This window comes from Typopeltis vanoorti, chromosome 7, assembly GCF_054136105.1.
Source record: "Typopeltis vanoorti isolate ZY-2024b chromosome 7, IOZ_Tvanoo_1.0, whole genome shotgun sequence".
In the NCBI taxonomy this organism is placed as follows: Eukaryota; Metazoa; Arthropoda; class Arachnida; order Uropygi; family Thelyphonidae; genus Typopeltis; species Typopeltis vanoorti.
In genome coordinates, this window is record NC_143555.1 from 54,679,837 (window position 1) to 54,706,498 (window position 26,662).

General features: G+C 34.8%; 1 protein-coding gene across 6 annotated transcripts in view; it reads right to left on the bottom strand.

Moving 5' to 3' along the window:
* Ask1 (apoptotic signal-regulating kinase 1) overlaps positions 1 to 26,662 on the bottom strand; it is a 937,451-nt gene that overhangs the window by 740,050 nt on the left and 170,739 nt on the right. For all 6 annotated transcript variants that reach the window (XM_090395264.1, XM_090395267.1, XM_090395262.1 and 3 more), the window contains exon 6: positions 2,746 to 2,915. In XM_090395264.1, the coding sequence (XP_090251390.1) occupies positions 2,746 to 2,915 (170 nt within the window). The remainder of the gene's footprint in view (positions 1 to 2,745; positions 2,916 to 26,662) is intronic.

Sequence of the window (26,662 nt, forward strand, 5' to 3'; positions counted from 1 at the left end):
TCATAAACTTTGATATATATATATGTTACAGTTAAAGTGATAAATCCGGTTATTATTAATAATTACGGTTAAAGTGAATAATTAGAATTAATCACTTTAACCAGTTAAAGTGAATAATTCCTAGAGGAGTCTGGTAAATGTAATAAAAACATGTTTTATAAAAAATATTTTATTTAATAGCAGTGAGAAAAGGAAATAAATACATTATTATATGATTATATTGTTGTCCGGTAAAAAACAAATTACTTATTTTTGCAGGAAAGACCTTTGTGGCACTTGGAATTACAAAGGATTTCTGACTTTTTACATTTGCAGCGATTTGAGTTACAATGGGCTAAACAACTGCAATATTGGAAACCTTGACTACCTAAATTAGAATTCTTGCGGGCACGTTCTCTTAGACTTATCTCAATATCAGGAACTTCATTAACTGAAATAAAAGTTTCCTTACAAACGGTAAATTCGTTCCTCGAACAGAGTTGGTTTAAAATACCATATTTTGTACCTAATTTATATAGGTTGTCATTCTCAATAGAAATTATAACAGCTATAATAATCCGGTTATCGGTCTTAGCCCTGTCTACTTCTGGAATTCTTATCCAAACATTTTCTCCTACATTTGCAATTGGAAACTTAGTCATTCTTAAGTGACTGCTTAGCAGTTTCGAGATTCTTGAATTTTTTCTGCAATTTCATTGAGTGCAAAAGAAGTACTTTCCTTACTTTTTTCATTATTTTCTAATTCAACCTTAGTTATATTTTTCATTTTGTTATCTTCCTTGTCGATCGTTCCTGTTTCAGAAAAATGTTGTTTTCTTTCGATTTGGCTAACACTCTTATTTCTGTTTTTGTTTGGCTCTCCAACAGATAAGTCATCACTTGTATAATCTATTTCCACTTCCACATTGTTACCGTTTTCTGTCCTAATACCACTTTCCTTCTCTGAGATTATCTTCTCACATTCAACATCCTTATTAGTTTGATCTTTTAATATCATCTCGAAATCTTCTTCACTCGTGATTTCTGACAAAGTATCGACTGGTAAGTATGTTTTCAAACCTACCTTAGCTTTACAGCCAAACATAGCTTCACAGGGACTGCGATCTATTCCAGAGTGATGTGCTCTGTTTTTCATAAACTGAATAAATTTTATCCCTTCCGACCATTTTGTTGTTTCATTTGTTTCAAGCCATGTGGATAACATTTTTTCAATGTCTTGGTTTGCTCTTTCAATCGAACCTTGTGATTGACTTTGCCGTGGTTTCCCATGAACAATCTTAAGCTCATTCCACATTCTGCAGACTTCTTCAACAATTTTATTCGAGAATTCCCGGTCATTGTCACTTTGCAAGATGCATGGGGCTCCAAATATTGTGAATACATCCAACAGATGATGTGCAACTTCTGCAGCTCGTTCTGTTTTCAAAGCTCTAAGTTGATAAACCATTATAAATTTATAATTGCCATCAGCTTGTGACTGCATATCAAATAAATCAATCTGACATCTAGAATTAAATTCGCTGCTTTTAATTGGTTTAACAACGAGCCCTTTTTTGGAATGCTCAATTTCTTTTGGCAGGGTTCACAAAGATTCAAATATGTCATAACAATTTCAACTGTGATGTTCTTATACTTCTCTTTAAGCTCTTTCATCATTCTGTTTCGTCCTCCATGGCCGATGGCAATATGAGTGTCATGAATTAACTGAACATTTTCCTCCAAGAAAGTGTAATAACATAATCGGTTCTCTTTCATTTTTAACAGGTACGATGAGTTTTTCAACATTTCCAATTTTTACGATATCGAATCTTGATAACCGTTGATAATCTTCGGGTGTTTTGCCAGAAACCTTATCTTTGTTCTTTTTAACTTTCGCTAAAAACGAATAATACTCTTCTCTTATAAATAACTGATTATTTGTCCCTTTTTTCGATCTCAACATATTAACTTGGTCATTAGATTGTGTTCTCATTATTTCTAAATCTCCCATTATGCTTATGGGTACATAAAATCAATGAAAATATGGAGAAATGTACACACTTAGTAGCGACTGATGTAAATAAGAAAAAAAGCAATCTCTCCTATTAATGTAGTAATCAGAACTTCTTCCATGGCTTGTCAATTATGGTTATCTACAGGGCCGGTCTGAGAGTATCGATGCCCCTAGACATGTTTTTATTACATTTACTAGACTCCTCTAGGAATTATTCACTTTAACCGTAACATATATATATATTAAAGATACCAAGCAATTTTATAAACTTAGTTTTAATCTTTTATAAAATTTTTATAAAATTGCTTGGTATCTTTAATGTACAGTATACCCAAGGTTTAAAAAATTTAAACATGTATACATGTATACAGCACACACACGTGCTGTATACATGTAGGGAGAGAGAGAGAGAGAAAGAAATAAAGTATGAGGAATTCCCAACTTAACAAGTCCTATGCCAACAAGAACCAGATCTTTATTCCTTCTACTTTGGGAAAAACCTCCTTTCCCCAATTTTTAAAAAAATTATAATCTTCAAAAATTCATATTTAACATCAGAAAGTTTTTATAGTCCTCAGCAAGTTGGTTAGGCTATTAAAGAAGGTATAAATCATTCTGATTTGAATTTACTATTTTTTTAAATGCAAAATAATTCTCATTTTTAAGCAAATATCTTTGAGTTAAAATGACAGTGATAGTGCAATAAAAGAAAATAATAAATTCTTAATTATCTGCTCAAATTAGACACCTACTTTGTCTGTATTTCTACTTCTTGTAGTAATTTTTTTAATCGACAACTTAATAAGGTTTTGGGCTGAATATCACTGTCTTCACCAACTAACCTAAGACCAGGCTCTGTAATCACACATATTCCAGAATCATTTACTTTATATGTCACCAGTGTATAACTCGGACAGGACAGCTAGAACAAACAAATAAATTAGAAGTAAGATTAAATAACTACAATTTTAAGTGAAAAAAAGTGTATGTGAGACAGAGAGAGAGAAAAATTTAAGCTCTGATTCAAATTACAAAATGACACTGTAAGAAAACTATAGGCTATTTATCTATTTATAAGGTGATTAGATGTTATGTTTGCAATTTTTGTAATATGTTTATTATTGCAGCAGAATTACCTACTAGGTACATTTCACCAGCTGTTGATATTCATCAAATCAAATGCTAATGGCACTGTACTAATAAAACTAGAACAAAACAGAAGTATATAAATAAAACTAGCAAAAAACAGCATTAAAAAGGTTAGCAACCATTCTAGCACAACTATTCATATTTGTCTCCTAAGGAAAACTTATTTTTTCAGCTTTGTATTATCTTCCCCCCCCCCCCAAGCATATATCCATTTCCACGATTCAAAGTGAGAGGCCTATACTAATCTACCATCATTCACACAATATCTATCATACTTCTCTTTGAATTCATGCAAGGCACCTAAATTCCATTCTCCAAGAAAAAAATTTAGTCCTCAACACCTTGGCTAACTACATTCTTAGATAATTTCCAGGCGTGATTCCCCCCCAACACACACAAGTTCTCTCACTTCTTGCAAGACTTGATTGACAGAAAATGGGATAGCTACAGGGATAGAATTTAAGGAATATTGTATTTTCAGAGAGGATAGAAAGAATAACCCAAGAGGAGGGTTATTATTATCTAAAACCTACAAGGAGTCAATGGACTCATCAAATGAGGCCACACATTGCTCACACAGGAGATATCATACCTTCTCTTAACACTTTCATTGCCAAGCTGAAAATTGGAATTTCGTGTGGTGGCCAAATTTTTTTATTTAATTAGCGACGTCCACGTGATAACGAGTGATCGGCCACTCGGTGAGAACTTGCATCACACGATATCGCGTGATCACGCAATATCGTTCCTTGCCAAGCTGAAAATTGGAATTTCGTGTGGTGGCCAAATTTTTTATATATTTTTTTTATTTAGTTAGCGAAGTCCACGCGATGACGCGTGATCGGGCGTTTGGTGAAAACTCGCATCACGCGATATCGCTTGATTGGCAATGAACATGTTAAACTCACTCACATCAGATGCACTCTGTGAGAGAAAAATCAAGCTCTCACCCCATTTTTAATTGTGTACAAAGTTACCTTCTATGGTTCCTGTGTACAAGTGTCTGCAGTCCACATATTCTCGATCAGTCCTAATATTCTACATTCCATAATTCTCATATCATTCTAGTTACACTTTTCTGCATATCCCATTCAAACCAAAGGAAACAAATCTGAGCACACCAATCTAGGTGCAGCTATATCACGACCATGTAAAGAGCCAAAATGACTTCCTAACATGTCAATGTCTGTTTCAACATTTCAATATTCCTCTGAGTTCTATATGCAATTTTGCTATTTGATCTCTAAATTTCAAATTCCTATCCAACATGACTCCAAGATCCCTAGCCACATCAGTTCCTTGTAGTATAATTCCATCAATATCATCCCTGATTGCCCTGCCTGTCTTTGTATCATCAGCAAACAAACAAACCTCTACTGTCAGGGCCTTCCCAAAATCATTATTGTACAAACTGATCCCTGGGAATACACCACTGCCCACCTTAAATCTGGCTGATTTGCACCCACCCTATAACAATTTCTGATATCACCTACTTATCCATGTCAATAGTTTATATTCCAATCCCATGTTCTCCATTTTATTTTATCAAATGACTCAACAAAGTCGAATGGTATCATAGTATATTGATTCCCTTTATCCAACTCAGCTGTAATTATAAAATATGACAAAATTCTTAAATATGACCTCTCTCATTAGTAAACTCATGCTACTTTTTCACTTTGCAAAGAAAAGCATGGTTTGTAAGTCATCCCATTTTCATATGCAAGGTCCAACCAACTTGGTTATGTGGTGGTGATCTTTTTACACCACCCTTGTATAACAGAATTAACATATATTCTTTCCATTCCTATGGAATCCTTTCTAGCAGACTGAAGTTACACAAACATATCAATCGAATTCAGTTGAACATTCCTTTCAAGTATGTGATATTCCATTTGTCGTTATTGCCAAAATTTACACAAGTTATGCAACAGCACTTGATCCTTATTGTCATACACCTCTGTATCTTTATCTAATGTAGTGGTAGCACTGTTTACCACGTTACATACACCTGGTTGAAAGATATTAGGGAAGTGAGCACTCATTATTGAACAATATAATCAGCATCTGACACAAGGGTATTCTTCTGCATTCACTTTTTCTTTTACATGCAGCATAATAATAAAATTCTTTTGTTGGATTGCCTTTAGCCTGCACAGCCAATTTCCTTTCATACTCCTATTTAACTTTCCATACAATGCTTGTAACTTTTCTGATCCGTACTTTATATATTTCATAACTCTGCTCATGCTTATGATATTCCTGCAATATCTTCTTATGGATGTCCTGCTATTAATAAGGTCGCAGATCCATTTCACTCCAATCCTATTTGTTCTTCAAACTCTAGGGAAATATGGTCTCATTTAAATGCCTTTTCAAAGTTGCTACTGCATTACTGATATCCTTCCTTCAGTAACTGATATCATGGAACAAAAAATAGTATTCCCTGAGTATGTCACAAATTTCAGCTTTGATAAATTTACATGCTGAACTAGTGCTCCAGAACAACTTAAATCTACTAGCCACAAAAATATTTTACTCACCTAAGGTATCGATCTACTTTATAAAAATATCATTATAGGTGATTTAAAAAAAAGGGGTGACAAAACAAGATATCATGATAATACATTACAGATTATTATACAGAAATATGCTTTCCTTTAATGTGGGTCTAAAATGCAACAACAATTCAGTGTGTGTTTTCTTTCATTTATCATCCATAATGAAAGGAAAATTCATAAATTTTCCATAAAAATAATTTAACAGGAAAGACAAATAAAATTCATGATAGCAAGAAAGCAGACAGCACTTGATGTTGGACCAGACACACTTTTCGCGATGGACTCAGTCACATGATCTGGTTTTTGACTTGTTTTTGCAAGATAATTGCATTTTTAAAATAACAGTATTAAAAAGCATTCTTGTTATGCTCAATTTTCAGCCAATTAATTACTAATTCATGTTGTGAGCTGGGAAAATAAGCTTAAAACAATTGTATATTACAATTGCATATCTACTTAAGAGATAAAGGTGTTGGAAGAACAAGATATATAGATGTATTACATTATTTAATCATCTTGTGCCAATTTTAATTTTTGTGTGTTTATAATTACAAGTCTCTTTTGTTAATGAAATTATATTGTGAGTAAAGTAAAAAAAAAGAAAAATTTTGTAGATTATAGATTGTCTATTACATATGTTGTGGTTATTGTCTGAGCTCTGGTAAAGTGCCTAGGTAGCAGGAGTAGGATAAAATAATTCCTTTGCATAAACGAGACTCTAGGCTCTGAGGCTGTGGTAGAAAATTACATACCAATCACCATCTCGTAGGTGTTGCTAAAAGTATTGGAAAAGCTGGTTAAAGGCAGAATTCAGGAATGGGTGGATAAGAATATGATAATCTATGGGAGGCAACATGGTTTTGTTAATAGTTGGTCTTGCTTTAGTGATTTATTAACTTTTTATAAGAGAGTGACAGCTGGGTTGGACAAGGAGAATGGCTACACAGTGATACTTCTGGATTTTGTTAAGGCATTTAACAGGATACCCATTGGAATATTGTTATGCAAATTGGAACAAATGTGGATATGAGAATGGCTGATGAGCAGATACTAAAAAGTAATGTATGGGAGAACAGAGTCCATGATGAAGCAGGTGACTAGTGGTGTACTGCAAGGCTCTGTGCTTGGACCATTATTGTTTAATTTGTACATATATGATATAGGAAATGATTTGAAGGAAGATATTAAGCTGTATGATGCAAAGCTGGGTAGCATCACAGTTAATCAAGCTGATGTAGAGAACTTGCAGGATGATTTAAAGTAGCTGACGGTATGGACAAAAGTAATGAAGGTTAGTTTAATGTGGAAAAGTGTAAGTTATGCATTTTGAGATTAAAAGATTACAAGCTATGTTCCATATTGATAGAAATGTACTCCAAGAAATTAATAAGGCTAGGAACATGGGGATGTTGGTCAATAGAGAGTTGAAGTTCAGAGAGCATATTGCTAAGGTGTCCAAGGTAGCTCATAAGATTACTTGGTTATTGAAAATCATGCTGACATGCAGAGAAAAAGAAGTTATTATTCCTCTTTATAAGGATGTTGATACATCCATATCTGGATTACTGTGCTCAGGTCTGGTTGCCTGGATTCCAAGGAGATGAGAAAGTGATAGAGAAGATTCAGAGGTGAGTGACCAAGTTGGGGAGTGGTCTGAGGAATGCTCCTCATATTAATAGATTGAGAGTTTGTGGGTTGTAGAAGTTGGTTGATAGGCAAAGAAGAGGGAATATGATAGATTTTGTTACGAAAAGGATTTTATAGGACAGATCTGCATTCTCAGCCGATGAAAGAAGCAGACAAATGAATGATGAATGCCACCCAATATTCGGCCAGACCGCAGTGCCCCAAAGACTAAGATCCCGACACAACTTCCTGACAAGTGTTGAACCACCTAAAAACCTCCCAGAGACAAGACTTCAACAATGGCTTGCATTATATCCTGAAAATAATACTGGTATTCCAACAGCCGAACATCTTCCACATGGTACCCACTTGGACTGGAATACTTGGAAAAGCCTCAACAGACTCCGGATGACAGGATGCTGCAAACAAAACCTCATCAAATGGGGCTACCTCATTAGCCTAGATATTGTGAGTGTGGGACAACCCAGTCCATGGAACACCTTCTTTCTTTCTTGTCCCTTTCTTCAATCGCCTTGTGCAAAAGAGGACCTTATATCCTGCACAGAAAGAGCAGTTGATTGTGCAAAATACTGGAGGAACATCTGACCATGTTTATTGTATATAAGTTATGTATAGTTTCCTTTTTTTCCTTTTTAATTATTATTCCCTGTATAATTCACCTACCAAATCTAAGCTGATTTCATTGTAATGTATCCTAATCTGTTGTAAATCATGTTGTACCACTTACTTACTACTGAACTACTTGTGTTTGGATACGAAATAAATAAATAAATAGGACAGATGCAGAGGAAATATTTCAACAGTTGGCAAGTGGTGAAAGAACAAGAGGTCATCGCTGGAAATTAAGGACCAGATTTTTCAGTGAGAGAGTGGTGAAAGAGTAGCATGCATTGTCAGACGCAATTGTGAGTGCATTGTCTGTCAATGAGAGGTATGATAGATATTGTGTGGATAGTATGGGTCTTCAAACTCCATGGAGGACTCCATATAATAATAATATATGTTATGACAATAATGAGAGAAGAACTTTTGGGGGAAGAAGATATAGCAGATTGAATTTTCACTTGCTATGAAAAAATGACCAGTCTTTCATTTAAAGAGTAAAATAAAGTTCTGAACCTTAAAGGAGATAAAAGAATGGAAGAAAGCAATAATGATTGGTTTATGTTATGACTTTACCAGCAACTAAAATTTCAAATGTTTTTGCAATTCTATAAAAGGAAATGCTGTAGTGTTTGAATTAAGGATTTCACATCCAGAAGTTTTATTTCCAGAAACTGGAGATAAAACTTCTTTAATAAATTCATTGGCAGCAAACCATGACCAAATAACTTGACTGTTAATGAGATGATGTTTTAACATGAAAAAAAATAAATAAATAATAAAATAAAAATACACAGGTATCCCTTGCTTAATGCAGTTTTGCTTAACGCGGGATTTGATTAACACAGCAAAATTAATTGTAACAATCCCTTTATATAAGCGGCAAATTTTAATTAACGTACATTTAAATTTACCACACAAAAACACTCAAGCCTCAGGGAGTGTTTCCTGGACGAGAGAAAGTTGTGAGCATGATGATGTCATTCTTCCCATTAGGCATTAACAGTGGTGTATTACAAGCTCCAATTGTTCTGCTGTATTTCCAAATTATGTTCTTCATAAATTTTACAAAAAAAATGCCATCTCAAACTTTTATACCAAAAAAAAAGCAGCGCAGCCTGGCTATAAATTTCAAAAGATTGCTTAATTGTTATGCTTGGAGGGAATGCTAATGGAGATTTTAAATTGAAGTCACTACTTGTCTATCGAACTCAGAACCCAAGGGCTTTAAAAGGATGTAACAAGAACTCTTTACCTGTAATTTGGCGGGTGAATCAGAAGGCTGGGTCCCAAAGCCCATTTGAAGATTGGTTAAAGTTTTATTTTTGTCCAGCAGTTGAAGCTTATTGTAAGAGAAATAACTTAGCTTTTAAAGCTCTTTCGTTTTTATGCACCTGATCATCCAAATTCTCTTAATGATCTGTGTGAGAATGTGAAAGTTTTATTTTTTTCACCAAATACATCATTGCTATAACCCATGGACATGGGCGCCATTGCAACTTTCATAGACTATTTTCTTAGAAAGACACTCTCAAAGGCAGTAGAAACAACAACAATGGGAGAAAATGCAATTATGTTCCAAGAATTTTAGAAAAATTTTAACACTAAAGATGAAACTGAAAACATTCATGACTTGTGGGAGCAAGTGTCTTCTAGCTGCATGAGAGTTGTTTGGAAAAAATTTTGCGATATGTAATGACTAATGAAGCTAATGACTTAGGTTGTTTTCAAAATCCTGTGAACAACATGGTTGAAGAAATCATTGCAAACTGAACAACAACACGCATATGAAGACAACGAACAAATGGAATGTGAAGATGTTCCAAAGGGGGATAACAATCAAAGAACTGGATGGAATATTTCACAGTTTAGAATCGCTTAAGCAGCAAGTAATGGATACTGATCCAGATGTTAATCGAAGAATGCTTGTTTGCTGAGGTCTAGAGAGTCATTTTGCTTGTTATCGTAGAATTTATAGTGATAAGAAAAAACTAAAACTGTTCAAACGACTTTTCATAACTTTTTTTTTTTTGATAACAAACTGCAATAACTAATGTAGGTACAAGCATTTATTAAGCATTTCCTTTGCATTCATTTGTTATCTTTCCTAAAAGAGTACTATATAAAACGAATTATTAATACAATAATTGATCATGGACGAATTGTAATTTTTACTATTGATTATTATATATGATTAATGTAATTTTGATATACGCGGTAACATACATCAAAGGATTAATTAATTGCGTTAATCAAGGGATACCTATATATATATACACAACAATCCCTCTATTAATGTGCCTGGTGCATTAATCAAAAATGTACTAATCGAATATAATAACCTATGGAAAAAAGTATAATTCGTTCCTCAAATTGTTTTTTTTTCCCTTAAATTTTTTATAAAAGAATTAGGGTATATCTCAGGGCCTAGGTAAAGGAAAACCATGAAGCTGAAAGACAATAAAACATATTCAGAATATAAATTTATTATTCTACGTCTTAACATAGAATTGAGCTAAAGTAGTTTGGCAGGCATTCTGTTTCTTTTTTTCAAACAACTGACGGTATGGCCGTATATTGCCTCTTCTACCTACTTCTTCAAATTTTGCAGTTGTTTTTCTCTTAATCAGGGTCAGCCTCTAAGCATTGCTGCTTACAAACTTCGATTGTACAAAAATATTTTCAGATTGTTTCTGTGAAATCTCTTTGGGCTTGTCAGTGATCAAATTTTCATCATATTCTTCAGGATCTTCCTGCTGTGCATTTGAATTTAGCAGGTCAGAATCACTCAATTTCTCAGAATGAGATTTAATTAACTTAGATTAATTTGAAAAGCCTCTAAAATCATTTGCATAATGTGAAGGAATGTGCTTCCAAACGGGCTCACATATTGCTAACATTAATTTCATTCGACTTTGCGACTTTATAACCAGGCTGAGATATCATTGATTTGGCCAGAAAAGTCTTGAAAGGCATTCGCTTCCAAAAAAAAGAGTCCCCTTCTTCCACAATTTTATTTAAAATCTCTGAATAATTTACAGTTGCCTCCTTATCTGCACTTGCAGCTTAGCCTGTGATTAGAACATTATGTAGGCTATTTCTCTTTTTGAAATACTCAAACCACCCAGCACTAGAGTGGAATTCTTCTTCTTCTTTTACATGATTGACAGCCCTTTCTTTCAATGTTGCAAAGAGACTTAATGCTTTTGATTTAATAAGGTCAGTGCTTAGCGGGATCCATTGTTGGTTACAATCATTGATCCAGGTAGAAAGAAGTCTCTCCAATTCAATCATTATAACACTTTGATTTCAAGTACATGCATGATGAACTTGAACCAGCCTTACCTTTCACTTTGTATTCAGCAGCTTTGCTTAAAATTGCTCTCATAGTTGATTCACCCATTTTTGTGTTCTTGTCCTATCTTTGCTCTGGATTCATTGTTCATTTTTCTTTATTATTTCAAGTATTTCTTCCAATGAGATTACTTTTTGATCATTTTCATGCTTCCACTTTTTTTTGCCTCACTAATTCTTTTACTTGTGATGAAAGGTTGGAAAAACACTTTAAAATAATAATAAAAAAAAAGTAAGGAAAACAATTGCAAAGTAGGCATGAGATATGATCATCAAAATGCTATGTAATTAATAGACGACATAAATTTTGGCAGTAAATTTGGAACATAGTGCACATGGAAATAGTATAGTATGCCATTAAAAAAAAGCTGTGTAAAATGTTTTAAATCAGTAACTAAATTATTTCATCCTGGTGAGTGATTTTTTAAAATAGCCATAAAAATTGTATAGATAAAAAAGTTTTACAATCTGTAACATTTATTTTTAAGATGTATATAGGCACACTTATCAAATTTGGGTATAGAAAAAAATGACACTAATCGGAGGTGCATTAATCAAGGGATTGCTGTATAAAGAACTGTTACTAGCTGGTGGCAAACCATAGCATTTTTAATTGAGACCCCCTTTCTGACACTATGATCAAATCTAACACTCTTGAATCTCAATTTCTTTCTTTTACATGGTGATTGAGAATGCTGTCATGCAACAGCTCAATAAATTCTACCTCATCTTATGAGATTTCTCTATAAGTCAATAAATGGTCCAATAAGTCACCCATATCAATACTTGTCATTCGTATTACTGATAATAGCTGAAGAACCGCAACCAACAAAAATAGTAGTTTAGGAGGATTTAATCTGGTGTGAGATAGAGGCCAATAACACAAAATATTCTTGGTTGCTGATATAAACATAGGGAAGGGGATCAACAGAAGGATGTGAATGCCATGCATCAGCAGCTTAGTACAATAAGAGCATCATAAAATGTATCCATAACTACAGTAGATATTCCTACTGGAGAAAATGACACTCAAATCTAACACTCTTGAATCTCAATTTCTTTCTTTTACATGGTGATTGAGAATGCTGTCATGCAACAGCTCAATAAATTCTACCTCATCTTATGAGATTTCTCTATAAGTCAATAAATGGTCCAATAAGTCACCCATATCAATACTTGTCATTCGTATTACTGATAATAGCTGAAGAACTGCAACCAACAAAAATAGTAGTTTAGGAGGATTTAATCTGGTGTGAGATAGAGGCCAATAACACAAAATATTCTTGGTTGCTGATATAAACATAGGGAAGGGGATCAACAGAAGGACGTGAATGCCATGCATCAGCAGCTTAGTACAATAAGAGCATCATAAAATGTATCCATAACTACAGTAGATATTCCTACTGGAGAAAATGACAGTGTGTTATATCCATTTAAATCCTTCATTAAAAGTAAAGGGGATGGTAACTGCGATATAACATCATCAAGGTCATCTTGAGAAAAATCTGTGGCAAGAGGGAGATAGATGCAGCACCTGCCCACAGAGGAGTTGCCATCTTTGTGGGCAACCCTATATTTCCAACCGAGAGTCTTATAGCAACTGATTCTATGCTGGTATAAATTTGGATTTGCTGAAAGGCATTAGGTTGCCTACAAAAGATGGCAACTCCTCTGTGGGCAGGTTCATCCCCTGTCCTGTCCTTAAGAATAATGGCAACATTACAGAGAGCCAGATTATCACTCAGTTTCAGTTACATTTCTTGCAAGCACAAACATATTGGTCGGAATACACAACAATTCCATTGTAAGAATGTTGCCATTATTTCTGTTTTGGTGGTATCATCTGGCATCCTATAATGAGTGGTTTTGTTTTCATTAGTCTTTCATTTTTTATATTTTGAGAATTGTGGACAGCCAGTATCCATGATTTCTTCATTTCTTCTGGAAAAAGATCTAAGACATTAAATTGTTCATATTTGGTCTAATGTGTTAAAACTAAGAACTTTTATTGTTAAAAGACCATAAGATTTAATGATTAAAAATACAAAGGGCTAACAAGTTTCACCAGCCATTGTCTAACATTTTCAAGGCTGTACTGGTGTGAAAACAAATGCTTCAAGTTACATGAAAACATACACTTTAGTAACTGCTAGGCCGTTACATTTGATAATTCGTGTTTGATGGCATGCATACGTTCGAATGCTTCAGTCAGAATCCGGTACATGACCACATGTTGAGCAGTTTTTCACATATTGTAGTTCTGTTAAGCTGAGAGAATTGATGAGATATTTCCATATGTCTTTAAGAATAGCACCTTGATTTCTATTTAAATTATTGCCTGTGCGTAGCACCACTGCTGCTTCTTTGAAAGTTCTGTCTTGCAGTCATTCTCAATGTAAGGCATAGAACTATTTTTCCAATCTTTAACGTGATTTGATGTTGAGAAATGATGAGTTAAACCAGATGTGATGATTCTATTGTGATTGACATCCCCCATATGTTCCTTCTGTCTTATTTCAAAACTTCTAGAGATATGTCCAATGTAAGAAAAGCTACACGTGCATGGAATTTCATATACTCCAGGAAATTTGAAGAACGATACCTCATCTTTGGGTGATCTTAAGACTTGTCTGATCGTGGTAGTTGGTTTAAAAACCACTCTGATGTTATGAGCTATTAACATTCTTGCCAATTTTGTGGATACTGAATTAATATATGGAATGACAGCTGTGGACACATATTGGGACTCTGTTCCACGTTGTTGGGGGTTGTCTTTAAAAAGCAATTTGTTTAAAATGTTAGAAGGGTATCCATTCAGAGATAGAGTGTTAGCTATTTGTGACAGTTCTCTCTGTACATCTACTTCTTTCGAAACAGACCTTAAGGCTCTATTACGGAGCATATGAATGATGCTGTGTTTTTGTGATCTATGATGGTTAGACGAATAATGTAGATATCTACCTGTATTTGTGGGTTTCTTGTAAATGGACAGTTGGACATTGTTATCTTCTCTCCTCACCAGTATGTCAAGAAAGGGTAGTTCTTTGTTCTTCTCCAGTTCCATAGTGAATTTGATCTTATTATGTAGTGAATTGATTTTATTAAGAAACACGAGAAGCTTTTCCATGGTATCCTTCCAGATGATGAACACGTCATCGACATATCTCCACCAAATCGACGATTTGGGTGAAATGGCGGAAAAAAATATCCTTTTCAAGTCTTTACATTGGACAGATCTCTAGAAGTTTTGAAATAAGACAGAAGGAACATGTGGGGGATGTCAATCACAATAGAATCATCACATCTGGTTTAACTCATCATTTCTCAACATCAAATCATGTTAAAGATTGGAAAAATAGTTCTATGTCTGGCATAGTTGGACAATATGCTGGGTGGTCTCCCAAGTCTCCATTTAGAGCATTTGGTGTTTTGCTTTTACAATCTTTATTTTCATGTACTTCACTACCACACTGGGTATAGATGGCAGTTAAGAATGACCATATTTCTAACATTTGAAGTACTGTAAACAGTTTGGGATACAGATTTGTACTGGACAGTCGAGATATCCTGCTTTGACAGATGTTAGTGGTTCTGGGTTGTTAAAGGTGAGGATGATGTTTCTGGTGGGAACCAGATGCCTATATCTACATATCACTATCTCTCCTTGGTCCTTGGATCTTTATTTTCATGTACTTTATTGGCACATTGGGTACAGATGGCAGTTGAGAAGGACCATGTACTGGACAGTTGAGACATCCTGCTTTGACAGATGTTGGTGGTTCTGGGTTGTCAAAAATGAGGATGATTCTAGTGGGAACCAGATGCCTATATGTATGTAATCACTATTCTTATGGCTCTCTCTCCTTTGTCTTTGGATTCAGAACATATCTCTTCATTGGGAACATCAAAAAGTTCCCACTCAGATATTATGTCTCCAGAAAAGCTTAAAGTTTTTGGAGGTAACGGTAATCAGTATTCCCCCAATAGCAACTACAGTAAGACAATCAGAACAATTACTCCTTGCAACAGCAAGGAGTAATTGTTCTGATCGTCTTACTGTAGCTGCTTCAATAAGGATAACTCCTGAAGATAGTTTCTTTGCATTCACTGAAGATCCTACCAACCCTTGCAAACCCTTTTGGATGAAGAAAGCTGACATATTTCCAATTGGATGCTCAGTTGTTGAGTGTATGACTAGGAAAAGTTGCATATTTGCTGCAGCTTCTGATGGGTTTTTTTTTCTTATTTTGCGTTTCTGTTAATGATTCTATGGTTTCTATACCTGGTTGGAGCTTATATCATCATCTCATAGACAGTGATAAAATTATTATGCAGTAACAGAATAGTATTTACATTAGGAAAAATATTTATTATTTGTAGAATTTTTGGCTAGGTACCCAACTATCGTCAATACAATTGAAAAGAGATAAACACAATAAGAACAACAATCTTTAAAGTTACCTGAGGCATGACTATAAAGAATAAATTACACGATAACCACAGTAATTAAATTTAATGAAATGAAAGCACAGATATTTCGTACTGAAATAATAGTACATCATCAGTGCACAGAAACAAGCAAATCAAAGAAACAGGACTACAACGTACATACAGCAGTTGGTGGTTTACCAATTAAAAACTGTTGCCGCATACTAGAAATTAATATTAATAAATAATATTATTAAAAACTATTTTTGATGTCTAAAAATAAGAATCTCCAAAACTTCTGGGAGAGAGAGAGACAATCATTTTGATTCAGATTTGGCCGACGAAACAGGGCTTCACAATTTTCTTTGAAGAGCCGTTCATATTTAAACTTTATTCAAGGAGAAGATGAGCTTCATCCCACTGGATACTGTGTTTGTGTCAAACTATGTTGTGCCAGAACAGACTTTTGAGGTTTCATGTATTCGATATAATATTATTTCTTTTTTCCACAGAATGGCCTGTCTGTCAAAAGTATGTTAGATTACATTCACAAGGTAACTGGTAAACGCCAGCTAATGATAAAGGTGCCAGTTTGTCTTTTGTAGATGGCAACAGATGAGAAATTTTGTTGATAGGAAAATATGTGGGAACGAGATGATACTTCTTCAAAATTCTACCATTCAGTTCAGAGATGCCAGAAATATAAGGGATTGGAAGAACCCTGCGGTCTGTTGAAGAATCTTGAGCTACTGAAACATAGGAGTCAATTATTTGCTGGATTTGATTAGGGCTGTAACCATTAAATTCCATTAACATTTGATAGCAAGAAGTTCTTATTGAAAGCTTGAGTGGGAGGAGCACACCTTATGTGCTCTATTAATTAAAGACTTGATAACACCAATTTTTTGAGAGGTGTGATGAGCAGACTTTTGATAAATGTATCCACCAGTAAAGGTAGGTTTTCGATAAACACTGGTTGATAAATTACCGGAGGCTGTGTGCATAAGGATGCCCAAGAATGGTAAACTACCAGTCTTTTCTTTTTTCATGGTGAATTGAATGCATGGGTGAAGGCTATTGATCTGTTGTAGTAAAGTGTTCAAACTGTAACAAATTGTAACAATCTATAACAAAGTTGAAAATCTTTGCAATATCAGGAGGATAATCATCATATAGTAAATTAACAGTGTCAGATAATGGAATATTGGTAAAGATGGAAACAATGTCAAAGCTGACTAACAAATCCAACTCCTGTATTTGAATATCCTTGATTTTCTTGAGAAAATCAAGGATATTCACTTTGCATCACATTCTACTGTGAGTTGCTCTTGGATTAGTTTTTTTTTTTCATTCTGGATCATGATTCAACATTTCATTAACTCCCAAGCCTTCAAAATATAGGTAAGATCAGGAAAGTATCCTTTTTCTTTCCCCTTTCTCTCTTTCCTTAATTTAATCATTCCAAACAGAGCAGGAGTGAATGATAGATCTGAATTAGGAACACCTGGACTATGAACAGGTGCACAAGATGCATGAGCAAATGAAGATGTTCCAGAACAGAAATGCCATTTCTGTTCTGGGAACATGGGAATAGAAAACACCATTTCCCAAATGCAACACCCAATCCATCTCTTCACACCATGCCAACAAAAGAGCAGGAGCAGGCCACAGAAAAACCTAGCACAGATCCATATAATTTCCAACAAGTTAGCCACAAAAAAAATAAATAAATAAATAAAAAGGCACAAGGAAACAACTAATGAAAACACAGAGATTCCCATGGATGCCGAGACCAACAAAAGTGAGAGAATACCACTGGCCATATTCCAAGACAAGGTACAGTGTACCACACTAGCCTCAGCTCTAAAAATCTGCAAAAAAGAGTTCAGCAGGGCTAAGAACACTAACAAAGGCATTCGCATTCGACTACAGACAGTCGCTGACTACCGCATGCAATCATCAAATTCATGGACGAAAAAGTGGTGGTCGATCACCAGAACCGCAGGGCTACAGCCCCATCAAAATAAGCCACATGCCGAGAGCAGATGAATGGGCAATGCTACTTCTGCTGGTCTAAATTAGTACAGAGCAGTGTGAGATCTTTGACCTCATGACTGTCTGCGAAATATACATTGAGAGGTAATGACATGAAGCAGAATGTCACGGAGGGGACTCAGAATATGAGAATGTTGAATCTTGTTATGGGATCAGAAGAGCTGTCCATTACTAAGGTAGACGTAACCTCTGAATGGGGAAAGTGATCATGTGGTCTTGCTTGGGAGGTAGCAAAACATGAAATCCTAATTAAGAAATGGTACATGTGGAATTCAAGGCAGGTGATTATGATACTTAGGAAGCAGCACCATGGTATAAAAATCTACAGGGAAAAGATGTTCACAGTGCATGCTGGATAATCAAGAGGTATCTGGAGGAAGCAATACTGCACTGTATACACAAAGTCAGGAGGGTAAATCAGGTTGTAGTTAGATGGATGAGTAGTATCATTAAGAATGAACTGTAAACAAATAAAATGCCATGAAGAGTATTTAAGGAGAAAGGTGACCAGCTAAACTCACGAAGAGTACAAGGTAACCCCGCATAGTAAAGAAGGCAAAATCAGATTATGAGAAGAAATTGGCTGAACAGGTTAAATGAAGTTCCAAAGAGTTTTTTCATTATGTGGCAAGTAGGAGGAAGAATGATCATTTTACAAGGGTATATCATCCAAGAGAAGATACTTTTATGGCAGAGGTGGCAGGGACTGATGTGAGAACAGAGGTTGAAGAATTGGTGGTACTAAGTATATTACAGAATCTGAATGCAAATACAGCTGTGAGATTGAATGGGTAATGGCTTGCATTTTAAGAAAATGTGTAGGGGGAACTAGCAATGCCTTTGACTAGGCTGTTTAATTTAAGTCTCAGTTCTGGCAAAGTCCTAAAAGAGCAGAAGGAGGGCAAAATAATTAGTTTGCATAAAGTAGAATCTAATTCTATGGTAACAAATTAAAGACCAATTAGTATCTCAGGAATAGTGATAAAAGTTGGTCAAAAAGAAAATTTAGGAATGAACAGATAAGAATATGATATTCCATGAAGGGCAGCATGGCTTTGTGAAGAGTTGGTCATGCTTTAGTAATCTACTAATTTTTTATATTACAGTGATGGCTGAGTTGGATAATGGGAATGGCTACAAGATGACACTGCTGGATTTTGCAAAGGCATTTGACAGAATACCACATGGAGCTCTGTGTGGGAAAGTGCAATAAATAGGAATGGATGTGAAACTGGTAATATGGATAAAAAAAAATGGCTGATGGACAGATACCAAAAAAATAGCATATGGAGGAGCAGAATCCAGAAAAAGGCAGGTGGGTAGTGGTATGCCACAGGGATGTGTGCTTGGATCACTGCGGTTTACTTTATATATAAATGAATAATTTGAAGGAAGACATTCAGTTGATTGCTGGTGATGCAATGTTGGGTAGTAATATAGAGGTGATGTAGAGAGCTTGCAGGATGATTTAAATAGGCTGACAGTATGGGCAAAACATAATGGATGCTAATTTAATGTGAAAAGTGTAAAGTTATGCATATTGGGATACAAAGATTACAAGCTGTGTACCACATTGAGGGAACTGCCTTAATGAAACCAGGAATTTGGGGGTAGTAGTAGATATAGAGAACAGTGTGAGATCAGGGGAGAACCAGAGGTCATCCCTGGAAACTGTATAAAGAGGGTGTGAGTGGCAGGTTTTTTTCATGCAGAGTTGTGAATGATTGGAATGCCTTGCCTGAGAGTGTGGTGTCTGCAAGGAGTTTGAGTGTGTTTAAGACATGGCATGATGAGATATGCGTGTGATAGAAGGACCTCCCAGATGAGTCTTTGACTCCATGAGGTCTTGGGGTAATAATAATAATAATATAGTGCTGAAGTTTAGAGGACATATTGCTAAAGCAGCCAGAGTCACAAACAGGATTGCTTCATTATTGACACACACACACACACACACACACACACACACACACACACACACACACACACACACACTAACAAGAAGAGATATGGCAGTTATCATTCCTGTTTATAAAGCTTTGATGCATCTACATATGGATTACTCTGCTCAGATCTGGTCATCTGGGCTTTTTTGGGGATGAGATGTGGTGGAGAGGATCCAGAAGCGAGTGACCAAGATGGTTAAGTGGTCTGCAGAATGCTTTCTACGAGGATAGATATGCTTCCTGTGATTGATAAGCAAAAATTCGAGGGACATGATAAAAACATTTAAGCTACTTAAAGGCTTTTATAGGATTGCTGTAGGTGAAATATTTCGGCACTCGGATAGAGGGAGCAGAACAAGAGGTCATCCTTGGAAGCTGGGTTGTGGTAAGCAAGGGCGTGAGGACTAGATTTTTAGCTTGGAGAGTGGTGAATGAATAGAATGGGTTGCCTGAGTGAGTTGTGAGTGCTTGATCTGTTAATGGTTTCAAGGAGATGTATGATAAATATTAGGTCTATAGTTTGGCTCTTCCAACAATAAGTCTTAGTAACCCATGGAAGTGCCCATACAATAATAATCCCGAAAGTGGGAAAAGCAGAGCAGTTTCCTCAAGAATACTTTTGCCCCATCAGTCAGCTCTCCTTCCTAGGAAAGAGTGCCAAAAGAGTGATATTGACAAGATTGTAAAAAATTACAAGGAAAAAAACCTCATACCCAATGAGCAGTTTGGCTTCTGTGTGAATCCCACTGTACAACAAATGATCAGTCATGGAATACCTCAATGTGGGATACAACTTGAGACAGCACACCAGTGTTGTCTTCCTTGGTGTTGCAAAGGTATTTGACTATGTCTGGCATAAAGAGCTATCCTATAAACTAATTGACATCAAACTCCCATTATGCCTGACCAGCCTTATTGGTTTCTATTTTGAGGGTCTGAAGTTTTGTGTGAAACTACTGGGAATCAGATCATCTGAACACAGGATTAAAGCAGGAGTTCTCCAAGTCTCTCTACTATCAGCTTTAGACTTTGTCATGTATATGGGTGACATCCCTGCACAGACACCACAATACTGGCCTGACCCTAAGGCTGAGATTGGTAACCGAAAAGCTACAGAATTAGAGCAGTTGTTCAGGAGATGGCACATCGACATCAATGCTGAAAAGAGTGTCACTGTTCTCTTTACAAGAAAATGGTCACAACCAACATGAGTTGGTAGTAACCCCATCCCCTGGCAGCCAGTCACCAAATACTTAGCGATGCAGCTAGACAAAGGATTCTGCTTTGTATCCCATGCAGACTACGCCTGCTCAAAAACAAACAAAGCAATAAGACAACTTTACCTGTTATCAAACGAACGCAATCAGCTATGCACAAAAAAAAAAAACAAGCTACACCTATCAGTCCTACAATGACTGATACATAATACAAAACAAGTGCATTCATATGCCATTCATGAGGAATGCACAGCTTCACTGACAAGCCAATATCCCAGATATCACAACCTTTCTATGCAAAACGGCCAAAAAGGTTTTTGTGAATACAGCTACCCACTCTAACCCATTAATCTGCCAAGCAGCAGAATATAACAAACATGTGTCTTCAAGACACAAACACCCAAAAACTACACTGTGCAGGTAAGTATGGATACACTGCTAATCAGCTCATAAAGGGCAAGCTCACTAAACAAACCTAATTTACATTTTTTCTCTCAAAAACTGATAAAGAACCAAAGGTGGAGTCCACCTTGCAAGAGAATTATCTGTTATCCTCCTCACAGGCAACTTATCAAAAAATTATATTCTAGCTTTATCATCTCTCAAACATAATAAGAACAAGAGGGTCAAACAAAGATGACAAAGGGCATGCAGTTGTGGTTCAGGATAAAAAATAATTACTTGAGGAAGCTTAGCCTTCTGCTTCTTGACACTACCTATAGATGCATTTACAGAGATCCTACTCAATCACAAATCAACAAGCTTAATGATCTCCTAGATGAAGTTCGTTATTGGGGTGAAGAAACCATCAAAAAGTAAAGAGTTCATCATGCTAGACCTCCCCAACTTTATGGTCTTTCCAAGATATCTAAATGAATGTTCCGTTAAGACCTATTGTAAATTGTATAAGTTGTCTAACCTATAAACACTCAAAATATCTGTCAAACTTTTCTCTGGCATTTACAAATAATTCTTCCTCTTTCATCAAAATTCAGATTTCAAGAATAAAATATCAGGATTATCTTTACAACCCACATATCTTTTAATCAATTTTGATGTAGTTTCACTCTTCACAAACATCTCATTGGATGAAACGACAATTATTACAGAATGACTTTCCTCCTGATATTGTAAAAGTAATTGAATTTGCCACAATTTCAGGTGTTTTTTAGTTATCAAAACAAATTGTACAGGCAGATAGAAAGAACTGCAATGGGGTCTTCTATTTCTAGCAAATTATTTTATGGAATTATTAAAATAAAGACTCTCGGGGGACCCTGTAACCCCTAGAGAGCGCATCCCCTGGGTGGCAGATAGGGGAGCCCACCATGTGTGTGTGTGTGTGTGTGTGTGTGTGTGTGTGTGTGCGCATGAGTGTGTATATGGTGAGATGGTCCAAATATACTGAATAAGCACTCGTGGACCAACAGGGCCAATCATCTTGACTGTAAGGGAAGCGGCACTCCCATGGATCCCTAGCTGGATCTATCCTCTCCTTCTACTACTTTGAGGAAGATCCACTTACTTTAATCTTTCCTATAAGGCCTTATCAGCCAACTCTTCTTATTTTATGAAGACTACTCTAATAGCATAGGGGTACTCGAGGGCCATGGGGTCTTTTCATTTCTGGCCTTACAACTATGCCCTCTCTATAAATCTTACTATAATTCCTCTATAATCTACTCTTTTCCCCTTCAATATACCCTATTCCTCCTATGGGTTTAAATTCGGAAGAAGGCTAGTTCAGAAGGCTTAAGGTAGCAGCCCTACCACTGAACTATTCCATCGTCAGGCTAGTCCCCTGACATGGAGAACATAATTCTACTAGTAAGCTGACAGAAAAAGATAATCGGATTGAATCTATAGGAAACGACCCTGGAATGGAAAAGGTAAAACAAAAATGGAAACAACAAAATATAACACACATAGCGAACTGGAATGTAAGAAGAATAGCATATAAAAAAATAGAATTAGACCAATTATTAAATGAAAGAAATTTTAAAATAGCAGTAATCACCGAAACAAAAAAGAAATTAAAAGGAACCATGAGAACTGAAAATTTTAATGTGATATACAGTGGAGTTGACAGAGACCAAAGAGCACAAGCAAGAGTCATGATTTGGATTCATAACTCCCTTTCAAAACAGTTAAAACATTATAAATTATGGAATGAAAGAATAATAGAAGCTAGAATAAAAATAGATAGAGGCTATTTAACAATAATTGGTTTATATGTCCCAGAAGAGGGAAGAGAACAAGATAATATTGATTTTTATAATCAGCTACAAAACATATATAACAACATAAATAAAAATGATTACATAATTTTAGCAGGAGACTTAAATGCAAGAATTGGAAACACGAAAATTAATAATAATATAAGAATACATGGAGAACATACTCTAAACAGGAATGGTAAAAAATTGATTGACTTTGTAGTTTATAATAACCTAAAAATAATGAATTCCTTATATAAACATAAAGACATACATAAATATACTTGGGCAGCAAGAGGATGGAAATCAATATTAGATTATTTTATATTAAATGAAAAGACATCAAAATTTTCACTAGATGTTAGAGTTCACAGAGGATATAAAATAACCAGTGACCACTTCCTTGTTAAAATAAAATTAAGATTACCACCTAAATGGCTACAAGTAACAAGAACAGAAAGAAAATTTGAAACATTTGTTTATAAAACTAGCCTATTGAATGACACAAATGTACAATGGCTATATGAACAAAGAATTAATCAATATCTAGACAAAATAAAACAAAATGAAGAAATAGAAATAGAATGGCTTAATATAAAAATGATACTAAATGCAGCAGCAAATGAAAGCTTAAGAAAGACCAAAAAATTCAATAAAAGAAAAAAACTGAAGATCTGGGATGATACAATGAAAGAAATAATCAAAAAGAAGCCTATCACAAATGGTTAACCAGTAAAAGATTAGAAGATGAAATAGAATATAAAAGAATAAGAGCCATAGTTAAAAGAGAAGTCTGAAAAAGACAGAGAATCATGGAAACAAATTTGTTTCTAATTTAGAACATGATTTATATAAAATATATAAAATAAGACCCAATGTATATAAAATTTTGAAACACTTAAATGCAGATACCAAAGAAAACATAAAATTAAACACTGAATTAAAATTAGAAGAATTTCTAAATTACTACACAGAATTGTGAACAGACAAATATTTTAAAAAAGACAATTGGCAAACAATTAACGAAAACGAAAAGGAAATAACTAAAGAAGAATTAGAAATCAGCCTGAAAGAAACAAGAAACGGAAAATCACCTGGGGAAGATAAACTAGGTTCAGAACTATATAAATATGCAGGAACTAGATTCAAAGAAAGACTCTTATTATTTTTAAATAAAATTTATTCAACTGGTATCCCCCCAATAGAATGGAAAAAAGCTCTTTAAAAAAGGTAATAGAGATGACCCTAAAAACTATAGCGGTATCAGTATACTAAATTCCTGTTACAAAATATATAGCAGAATCTTAAATATCAAAAACTAATGAAATATTCCGAAAACTTTATTTTAGAAGTACAGAATGGATTTAGAAAAGGACGATCACGTATAGACCTGGCCTTTTGCCTGAAATTAATAATAGAAAAAAGAAGAGAATACAATTTAAAAACACATATTGCATTTATTGACTTTGAAAAAGCATTTGACAAAGTTAAAAGAAACATATTATTTAACATATTAAAAGAAAAGATATCACAAAGACTAAAAGCTATCACAAGTATATACGAAAATAATCAAATACAAATAAAATTAAATCACGAGCTATGATATACGAGAGAGAGAGATAAACCAAGGGGTCCGACAGGGATGTCCCGTCTCAGCCTCTTTGCCGATGACCAAATAATAATTACAAATTCTAAAGATAAACTACAGAAAGCTATTTTAGATCTAAATGAGATATCCAAAGATTATGGTATGATAATATCAACAGAAAATTCAAAAACTATGGCCTTTAAAGGACAAGATCTAGCAAGAACAAAAATAGTAAAAGATAACAAGATCTTAGAACAGGTGAATTCATTTAATTACCTAGGATGTATGATCACATATGAAAATGAAAAAGATCTAAACGTAAAAATTGCAAAATATTTAAAAATAACAGGTGTAATTAACTCTATATTTAAACCAAACCTAGTTCAAAAACAAACCAGACTAAAAGTATACAATACATTAGCCCTACCAGTCTCAATGTATGGAAGCGAAATCTGGACAATAAAACAAAAAGACAAACAAAGATTAACAACAGCAGAAGTGAAGTTTATGAGAAAAACTGAAAAGTATACCCTATTTGATCAAAAGAAATGAAGAAATTATGAAATAATTAAATCAAGAACCAGTAATAGAAAATATTAAAAAATATAAACATAAATGGATGGAACACGTTCAAAGAATGAAAACAGAAAGATTACCAAAACAAGCCTTAAAGTACAAGCCATTAGGAAAAAGAAAACCAGGACGTCCTCTTAAAAGATTCAATGATGACTTCTAAGGCCGGAACAGGCCATGCTAGGCCTAAATCCTTGATATGCATGATGATGATGATGATGATTAAAATAAAGAGCCAAAAGGCTTCAGTTCAGTGATGTAAAATGATATAAGTCAAGTGGATATTAGATCCAACATTATTTCAAAGCCGAATGTAGAAACTATGAAAGTTTCATAAGGTAAACTGACCAGAGAGCTTACAGGAATACATTCCCCGGAATTCACAAGTTGCCTTAGTATGGACCATATAGAAGACATAGGCACTGCCCAAGTGTCTATATATTTTCCTTCTATTGGTCCATTTTGATAAGGTTTCACTGACCTGAGAGCTGTTTCGAACTGGTTGCTGGAATGCTTGATCTAATATCCACTTGAGTTTTATAATTTTACATCACCAAACTGAAGTCTTTGGTTCTTTATTTTAATAATTACTTTTATACACCAACCGAGAGTTCGCTTACAAAAATTACACCTCTCTGACATTTCTTAATACTGAATGAGAGTTTTTGCTCTCTCAAGGTTTCTACCTGATCTCTGAAGAAAATTACCCAGTTCGAAACAGCGGCCAGTGAAACCTTATCAAAATGGACCAATAAAAGGTGAATATATCAATGCTTGGGTGAAGCCTATGTCTTCTATGTGGTCTATACTAAGGCAACATGTGAATGCCAGGGAATGTATTCCTGTAAGCTCTCCAGTCAATTTACCTTATGAAACCTTCATAGTTTCTATATTCGGCTTTGAAAGAATGTTGGATCTAATATCCACTTGACTTATATAATTATTTTATGGAATATTTTGAACAGCATATTCTCAATATTTTTTCTCCTAAGCCATCTTTTGGTAGAGATATGGTGATGATGTTTTTGCTATACAGAACTCTTTCTTGTCTAAACTTTACAAATTTCATGGGAAAATTAATTCAAGTGGATGATCGCAGCCTCAGTAAATGCAAGAATTAAATATACACTAGAAGTAGAGCATAACAATTGTTTCCCATTTCTTGATGTTCTTATTCTATGTCAATCGAATGGGAGTCTACAATTCTCAGTAAAATACAGGAAACCGACTCATACAGGTAAATATATTAATGCTGCTTCTCATCATCACTCCTATCAAAAATATGGTATGATTAAAACATGAGTTCACCATGCTATTGATTCTTTTTCAAAT